The 8908-nt window shown below is 34.3% G+C and overlaps 2 protein-coding genes across 2 annotated transcripts; one reads left to right on the forward strand and one right to left on the reverse strand.

The window, feature by feature from the left end:
• Positions 1-3278: 3278 nt before the first annotated feature.
• LOC105138658 (polyadenylate-binding protein 2-like) lies at positions 3279-6021 on the forward strand. Its single transcript, XM_011044811.1, has 6 exons — positions 3279-3431; positions 3578-3680; positions 4610-4683; positions 5069-5260; positions 5413-5540; positions 5671-6021. The coding sequence occupies exons 1-6, from the start codon at positions 3378-3380 to the stop codon at positions 5717-5719; spliced, it is 600 nt and encodes a 199-aa protein (XP_011043113.1). The 5' UTR covers positions 3279-3377; the 3' UTR covers positions 5720-6021.
• Positions 6022-7464: 1443 nt separating this feature from the next.
• Positions 7465-8682, reverse strand: LOC105138659 (protein EXORDIUM-like 2). Its single transcript, XM_011044812.1, has one exon. The coding sequence runs from the start codon at positions 8597-8599 to the stop codon at positions 7709-7711; it is 891 nt and encodes a 296-aa protein (XP_011043114.1). The 5' UTR covers positions 8600-8682; the 3' UTR covers positions 7465-7708.
• Between the last annotated feature and the right edge of the window lie 226 nt (positions 8683-8908).

The following is an 8908-nucleotide window of genomic DNA, read 5'->3' on the forward strand; positions in this document are numbered from 1 at the left end:
CAAGATTGCTTAATTTGTATATATATAGAGAAAATTATGTCTAATTTACGAAGACATGCTTTTGAAATTTCTAGTAAGGAAATTTCCTTATTTTTACAATAGAATACTTCACTTTCCTTCTTCTTTCTTTTCTGAAACGTGTACACAAATCAATCAGACCTCTTTAAGATAAGGTTTCTTATTTAATTAACTTTTAATCTCCTTCCTCAATATCATGAGCCTCAATTCAATTAAAGATGATGTTTATCAAGAGTTCAAAGAATGTTGAATTTTACTTGAAAGCTTATGATTTAATGATTTTATCTCTTTTTACATGTGAAAAAAATAAATTAAATAAATAAATAAATTATAAATGAGGATTATTTTCTTATTAAAAAAGGATCTCTTTCTATAATTTTTCAATTTTGGTCGAATCTATATTTATTCTTCTTTTCCTTATTTGCATAATTTTGCATAATATTATCAAGTCTTTGTTATTTTGGTCCAATTTTCTTCTTCTTATTTCACTATGTGGTATTTTTCTTTTTATTTTCTTTTTATCATCTTTCTTTCCCTTTTTCATTTTTTAATATAAACTTTACAAATAATTAAATAAATAAAAATACTAAAAATTATGAACTTACATGAAAATTGTATTTTTAGAACTTTTATTTTCTTAAGAAAAAAAATGTCAAGTTATGACATGAAACTCTATAGACTTCAACAATAAGTTTCTTTTTGAATATATGTTTAAGTGGTTGAAATTGCATTTCATTAACAAAAAATCAAAATTGATATATAGTTGAAACAAAACTAGGTAAACAAACTAACCTTTATAGTGTGTTTGAAAATGTGATTGCTTTGTAAAATATTTTTTTATTTAGAAATACATCAAAATAATATTTTTTTTATTTTTAAAAAATCATTACTGATATCAGCATATCAAAATAATCTAAAAACACTAAAAAAATATTAATTTTAAATAAAAAAATTTAAAACTTTTTAGAAAACAAGTTAGACTGCATTCCAAACAATCCTTAATCACTTTATTTTGACTTCACATCCTTTTAAGAAATAAAGACATGTAAAATAGTTTTTTTTATATTATTATCATATCAATCATTTCCGATGCATCTTCTTTAACAGCAGTGTGACTCCCAAGTGAAGAATGTTTTGTAACAAAATCTTCAAATAGTTTACTATCAACAACAATGTACAGGCTTGGTTTCCCCTTATGATTTTTAATTTATCGATATGTCCCTGAAGAAAAATTGAGCTATTATGCATGAGTTCATGCAATTCTCTAGTCATTTATAATTTCACTTAAATATTATAAATTAAGAGATACAATAAAAATTTTGTATGTTGATTGAAAATAACACAAACCATCAAACTATAATATAAGATATGATGTAAACTTTTTAAAATAAATTAAGAAACCAATATATTATCAAATTTGAAACAAAAATCTATCGTATTTAATCTAACTGCTAACATTCTTGTCTAAGTTTAGGGAGTTTTATCTTAGTGACACGACGAAAAGATTGTTGTCTTCTCCCAAGTGTAGGAGTGTCGAAGTAATAAATAACCCGGCAAGACCGGGGTCGAACCACAGGGAGGTTAATTGTACAAATTAAAAACAACAATTATAAATCACTTAGACTAATAGTTCAAGGGTTGGTTTGGTTTAGATGATGTGAAGATCATACATGAGCTCTTTCTTGAACCTTTAAATTTGAATTGTGGCGTAGCTATAGATATTTTGAGCTTTTTTTATACGAAATCTATGAAAAAAACCTCATATACTAATGTTGTAGTTATTGATGTTATCCTAAAAAATATAATTAGCTTGGAGGCAAGATTTATGTATTGAATAATCGATTAATTTTTTAGTTTTGATAATCTATTTTACTCTTTCTAACCAAGATGACTAGTGATTGGTGTCTGATACTGCAAAAGGTCCTCATTAATGAATTTGAAGAATCTTTGATATGTCAATAAGTATATTTTTTAGAGAAAAATATAATGATATTTTAGAAAGATTAAAAATAAATATATAGTGGAAAATTTAGATTCTGAATCTCTTGTTTGAAGAATTTCTAGTGTATTTATAGTTCATCTGTCTTTTTATAAAAATATAAGTTAAAATATAAATAAAATATCTCTAACTTATCAGAATAATCATAAAATTTAAGATTCTTTAAAGCTAAAAAGAGTATGGACTCAGTGTCTAGCTGAGCTCGGAAATAGTAGGTTTGACAACTCATCATACCTATATATGTGTAGACGTGTTGTTTGGTTGAGCTTAGAGATTATAAGTCTAAAAACTTGCTAAATTTATACATGTATGGACTTAGCACTTGATAGAGTTCAAAAATAATGAGTCTAACAACTTATCAAACCCATACATTTCTGAGCTCAATACTTAGCTGAGTCCAAAAATAATATATCATTACCATATCTTTATTTATTCTTTTAAAAATTAGGTTCCACATGTAAACAAATAAAAAAAATAATTGATACATCACTTACCAAACATTAGGAAACGAAGCTCACGATCAACACCAAACAAGAGGTACCATTTGGCAACGTAATGCATTACAAAATCATCATTTTTGGTGTTTTTTCTAGCAAAAAAATCATGCGACTGAAGTGTACTGCGTTGCTAAATAATCACTTAATTTAAATGATTGGTCTATATAATTATGGGGTGATCTAAAGGATTGGTCTATATAATTATGGGGTAATCGTAATTATAGCAAAAGCATATTGTATTTAATTTAATAATACTAAGGGAGAAGGGTAAAAAAAAACTTCAAAAAAAACATAGATTTTCTAGCTAAAGGCTCACATGGAGTATCAATTTATCTGACCAAATAAGTTTGTCTGGGCTTGTTATTCAAAAAGTAAAAAAAAAAAAAACTTTATTTTTAAGATCAAACGACCTGTGATTTATATAATATTTCTCCATAAAATTATAATTTTTTACATAATTAACAAATTTTATATGATAAATCTCTTTTTCTATTATTGAAAATTTACATATAAATAGAGCATTATAAATTGGCTGTACAAATGATCACATATCTAAGAACGCATCACCCCCTTCATTTGCATATGCATTTTGAAAAGAAAAGGAAAAAAACCCTTGAATAGTTGCATGCGAATTGCTGACAATTGTCAACGGGTTATTCTATTATTTTGTAACTAAATAAACTGATTTATTAGTTTTGACAAACTAGAGGGACTAAAATATAATTAACTTAACCTAGCATGTCATGTTGTGAAATTTCCTTTTCTGCGGTGAACGAAGCAACAGTGGAGAGCTTGCTGTAATAAAATTTCGGCATCAAGAATTGAGTGTTGCTCTCATTTCTCACACACAAGAGAGAGAGAGAATGGACGGTGACGATGTGGACGTGGCCGCTGCGGAGACCGCTGAAGCAGTACCGGTATTTTTCGTTCCTTGTTTTTCTCGCTTTTTTTTTCTTGGATCGGTTTTAAATTTTTACTGATACTAAGCACAAACACTCTTAATTGGTTTCTGATTTAGAAGAAAATGAAATATCTAATGTTGGGTTATGGTTGAAATCCGTAGGAACTTGATGATATGAAGAAGAGATTAAAGGAGATGGAAGATGAAGCTGCTGCTCTTCGTGAGATGCAGGCTAAGGTTGAGAAGGAAATGGGTTCTGTTCAAGGTTGTAATCATATATATTTATGCATATATTTGTGTGTATTTTGGGTATTTGCAATTATGGTCAAATGGGTTTTTGTTATTTTTTAATGGTTTATGATTTATGATTTATTCTTCTATTTTTGTCTTTCATTATCAAAGAGGGTTTATGATTTTTTTCTCTGCAATTTTCTGTTGGGATTTTTTTCTTTTAATTAGTGTTGTGATAGGGATGATGGGGTTTTTTTGGAGATTGGAGAATAATGAGGTATTGTGGTTTGGATGGTCTTGTTAGTGTGAGCTTAGAAGTCACACATTTGTGTCTTTGTGGTCGTTTATGCTCGGTAGATGGCCTTAGATTGGTGGATGTTTTGTAAGATATGTTCGTTACTTAATGTTGTAATGAGAAGGCTTAGAAATGTATTGCCTATGTCTATAAGATTGGCTGCGTGAACGTAGATATCTGAAGAATACATATATGCTAGTTAAGATGTTAGTTGGTTGAAACATGAAAGTTAGAAATGCAACAAATTTATGATTTTCGAAAACTTCCCTTCTTAATATGAGAATGTTTTGTAGACTTTTAAGGACAATAAATATTTTCAGAGTATTATGTCACGTTTTTTTGCAGTGATTCTTTAGCTGCTCCACTGAAAACTTAACAAGGGTATTCCACATTGGTGATCTGGATCGAACACTTTCTTTTTATTGAATGGTTCTATTTATTTACCATTGTCTATTTTCTCTATTGATAATATTCCAAAGACTTGGCTCGTAAGTTAATAAGAGAGGTGAACTGTGTGATACCATTCCAAATTCCATTGCTTAAGATATTTTATTGCGCCTCCTTTTATTTGTTGAAGGAAGGTAAGTGGGAATAATAACTGCAATAATTGATATTTGTTTCTGCATGTCTTTCTCCTTCTTCCTCTTACTGTTTCTATGTGCAATTAGATCCTAGTGCTTCAGCTGCTGCATCCCAAGCAAATAGAGAGGAAGTAGATTCTCGATCAGTGTTTGTTGGTAATGTGAGGCCTCTTTTCCTTATTATCTGATTTACCTTCAAAGAATTGTTTTTAGTGTCAAATGCATATAGTGTGGATTATTTGGCTGGTGGCTTGTGTTGCATTTGATGCTTGAATGATTTCTTGACCTGGGGACAATCAATCTCCTACCTGCCTTACTTTTGTTGTTTGGTTTGCTGTAAAAATAAAGCAAATGAAATTGTTAAAGCCGCACCCTGCATAGTGATGGGATAAGTGCCTTTTGGGATTCAACTTGTACTATTGGTGTACAATGGGTGAGGGATTTGTTTGGTGTTGGTGAAAACTTAGAGTTGTCTTGAACATCATTATGATTAACTCCAAGAAGCAACACAGCTTCCTTTGTCTTGCTAACTTAACATGGTTGCAGGTGGACTATTCGTGCACCCCTGAAGAAGTGCAGCAGCATTTTCAGGCATGTGGGACAGTAAATAGGGTCACTATCCGTTCTGACAAGTATGGCCAACCAAAGGGTTATGCATATGTTGAATTTGTTGAGCCAGAGGCTGTGCAGGAGGCTCTCCTTTTAAATGAATCTGAATTACATGGCCGCCAGTTGAAGGTAAAGAAATTCTGTGTTTTTCTCCCTATACAATTGATAGCTCAGTGTCTTAACCTTGATCATTGTAGGTTCTATTTTTGTTTTCTGTTTTAAGTAGTTCTCAACCTCAAATTGATTTCTTCCTTTTTATTGTTTTGGCTTTGCTTTTGCAGGTAACTGCTAAGCGGACCAATGTACCTGGGATGAAGCAGTTTCGTGCTCGTCGACCCAGCCCGTACATGGGGTTTCCACCCAGGGGTGCAATTATGCCTCCTTATCTCTTCTCTCCTTATGGATATGGGTATGCTATCAAAGAAGTGCATTCAAAGTTTTTAGTGATTAGGCTCTTACTACCATCCTCGTTTGCTTTTCTCTCTTTTGATATTTGAGGATCAATGTTGTTCATTTAGCATATTTCCTTTGCACTGCAGGAAGGTAATGAGATATAGAATGCCAATGCGTTACAGCCCCTATGGCTGAAGTATGATTTTGCTTGAGACAGCATTGCGAGCAGATAGATACATCTCTTCTCACATATTTTAATGTTTGGGTGGGATGAACAGAAGACGTTTCCCTGCATGGGTTGAAATGGTGTAATGTGAAAATGGAGCTTTGTTTTGTTCATGGTAGACAATTAAATTATTCTTGCTTGCGTCCTTGGTGCTGCCTATAAATATTCTATCGTGAAAGCTTCCTCTGGTTGCAATATTTTAGGTCTTGTTAGAGGGTCCGTTCGCTGCTTCTGTCATTTCTTTAAATGAAGCCTCCTGTTTTCTGTGAGATTTTTCTGTTTGAGATCTCAACTGATGGTGCTATGATTTTGTTTTACTGTTTTTTGCACCGCAATATAAACCCTGTGTGAATTATGATAGTAGAAGACAAGGTATGATTAATTTATTGGTAGAAAATATTTTTTGAGTTCTTGCATGCAAACTTATTACTGTATATTCTTAGATCTGACTGTTTGTGTGAAAAATAAAGCAAGCCCGAATAGTTAGGGTGCTGAGGTATGGATATTGTTTCTGCGTTGCAAATATTGTTTTTAAAAAATGAATTTATTTTTAGGTTAAAATTAATTTATGTTTTTTATTGTTTTGATGTGAATCTAGGAAAAATAAATTTAAAAAAAAGATATATTTTAAAAAACAATTGATACTCTTAAAAAATGGCTCAACAATATATGCTGGGCTTGACCGGGATAGAATTTTATAATCTAAAAATACAAGAAACCCCTCCAAGGCTATAACTTAGGTATCAAATCAGAGAGATTTTGACCGCTTTCTCTTTTCTCCAACCCGACCGGACGCGTCATCGAACAAAGTAACCTATGCAAGGTGATTGCTGCTACTTGGATCATTTTACCTATTCTAACCTTGGTGTTTGTTTTATATATATATATATATTCTTGGTTTTAAATTATTGTTTTTAATGATTTTTTCTGTACCGGAACCATGTACTGTATAGTAACCTTATCATTCTACTGATAGGGCAAAGATTTGTTGTTCATGCGAAGAATATCTTTCATGCATGCTTGAGAAACAGACAAATGCTTTTTACAACACTCGTGCATACCACAACTAACGACGACATATAAAATGGATTTATAAATCAGCAAAGAAACAAGGTACAGACTTTAAAATGATATTTAAAAAAAAAAATTAATTTGGTTTTGGGTTCTCTTATTTGTTTTAAAAAAATTAATTTGGTTTTGGGTTCTCTTATTTGTAGAGATTTGGAAATTCCTCCATCGTGAGCTCATGTCATTGCCGTGACATTTGGAAGATTTGGAAGTTCTTTCAAGTCTCCGATGACCAAAATCAGATTAGATACAAAGAAACACGGCAGACAGCTTTCCTCAAATGAACCATTTTATACTTAACAACAGGAATAATCCAAAAGCAAAGAGGCTTTATACTTCAACCTCTCCTCTCCCCTTGGCACAAGTGTTCAAATTCCGAGAACGCCATTGACTTCACTTTTATGTCTTTTGTATTATATTTACACAGTGCTTGATCTTATCCTCTTGTCGGAATCCGTGCAGATGGCCCCCATCAAGTCATCGGTGATCAAACCACCAAGTTCATGCCGGTGGCAAAGAGATGAATCTCATCATTCCTATAAAGCTGCCATTATGGTCTCCGAGCCCCCAGCATCACTGGCATGCAGCCCCCCTTTCATCTTTTCCTAAAAGTTAAATAAAAAAAAGCCTCCATGGGAATCCTTCCTTGCAAAACAATCCAAGCCAATCCCACTTTATACATTATTTAACTTTTTTTTATTATATCATTTTCTCGTCTGCATCTTCCATATTCTTTCATAAGGAGAATTTACATGTCACCCGAAACGACAAACATTTTTCTGATGGGACAATAAAGAAAAGAAAAACCCTATCTCTTACATTTTTCCAACAACTACATAGGTTTCACTTTGCCTCGCCTTCGCCACGTGTGATTACCTTGATGGGACCCATCACACAAGTGTCTTGCATGCACTTGATTGTGGATCCCACATAGCAGGCAACATATACTTCCTTCCGTTCACGCCATAAGCATTGAAGCTAGCACCCGTGACCTTATCAACCAGGACCCGGCCAGGATAGCCCGGGTACGACCCAGACCCGAACTGCCCAGTACAGGCCGAAACAGCCTCCAAAGGAGCGGTGGGTGGGCCCTGAAAATACCCACTATTGAACGGGTTGGTAACGGTGTTAGCCAACAAAGTGGCCAAGTTAATGACCATTCCGTCAACACCAACGTCTCCGTTGGGTGCTATCAGCGGTGGTGTTTGCGGGCCATAAATTGGCTGGTGGAATGGCCAGGCACACTGACCTGGACATTGGAGGTCAGAATTACCGACCCAAATGTACGTGCCCCGACCCGAGCGGGACTTTGTTGACCCGTGAGTCCCACACCTGCTCATGCAAAACCCATCAACGACAACATCTTTTGCCGTCAAAACTACGTTGATAGAGCTAACAGCGAAATGGGTTTTCGAAGCCAAAGCTATCAAATGTTGGGACTTCAGGATTTTTCCGAGCGTGTACTCTTCATGAAGGATTTGATGGCCTACGCTGAGCGAGGAGGAGCCACCACGGTACTTCTCAGTTGTTTTCCACCATGATGAGGTGGAAGGAAGTGGGGCCCCTTTAGAGTTCAAGGAGTTGATGAAGTCCACGATTATGGACCGCTGGATTGGTGTAAACTGGCCATACCAGATTAAATTAACGGTGATGTTTCCTTTTAAGAGGATGCCGTTATGGTATTTCAGCACCAAAGGCTGTTCTTGAACCAGAGCCGCGAATGAAGGGGCAAGGAAACAGAGGAGAAAAGCCAGAGTGGCGAGATTGTAATTAAAAGCCATCGGTTAGGGTAAATACTAGAGAGCAGAGACCAGAGAGTGAAGGCTTCCTTTTTCTCGGAGGGATGGATTGTGAAGGAAGAAGGGCTAGTGGGCTATTTATACCGGGGGGCGTAGTAAGGAAGACAGCTGGTGAGAAGGACACGTGGGAGGGTGTGATTGGGGGTTAAGTGTATGCTAGGCTGTAAGGTTCCTTTATGGTGACGTGGCATATGGGCTACAGTGATGATCTTTGGGTTTGTGGAGATTTCCATCTCGTGGGTCAGAAAGAGAGAGGAAGATGAAGATGGGACTTGTCAAAGGGTTTTTTTC

Source organism: Populus euphratica, unplaced genomic scaffold (assembly GCF_000495115.2).
Source record: "Populus euphratica unplaced genomic scaffold, PopEup_1.0 scaffold80.1, whole genome shotgun sequence".
NCBI classification, from domain to species: domain Eukaryota; kingdom Viridiplantae; phylum Streptophyta; class Magnoliopsida; order Malpighiales; family Salicaceae; genus Populus; species Populus euphratica.

Coding starts and splice junctions, on each gene's coding strand:
- LOC105138659 (XM_011044812.1), bottom strand. CDS start 8,599: ATGGCTTTTAATTACAATCTCGCCACTCTGGCTTTTCTCCTCTGTTTC.
- LOC105138658 (XM_011044811.1), top strand. CDS start 3,378: ATGGACGGTGACGATGTGGACGTGGCCGCTGCGGAGACCGCTGAAGCA. Junction 3,681..4,609: donor GGAAATGGGTTCTGTTCAAG/GTTGTAATCATA, acceptor ATGTGCAATTAG/ATCCTAGTGCTTCAGCTGCT. Junction 4,684..5,068: donor GATCAGTGTTTGTTGGTAAT/GTGAGGCCTCTT, acceptor ACATGGTTGCAG/GTGGACTATTCGTGCACCCC.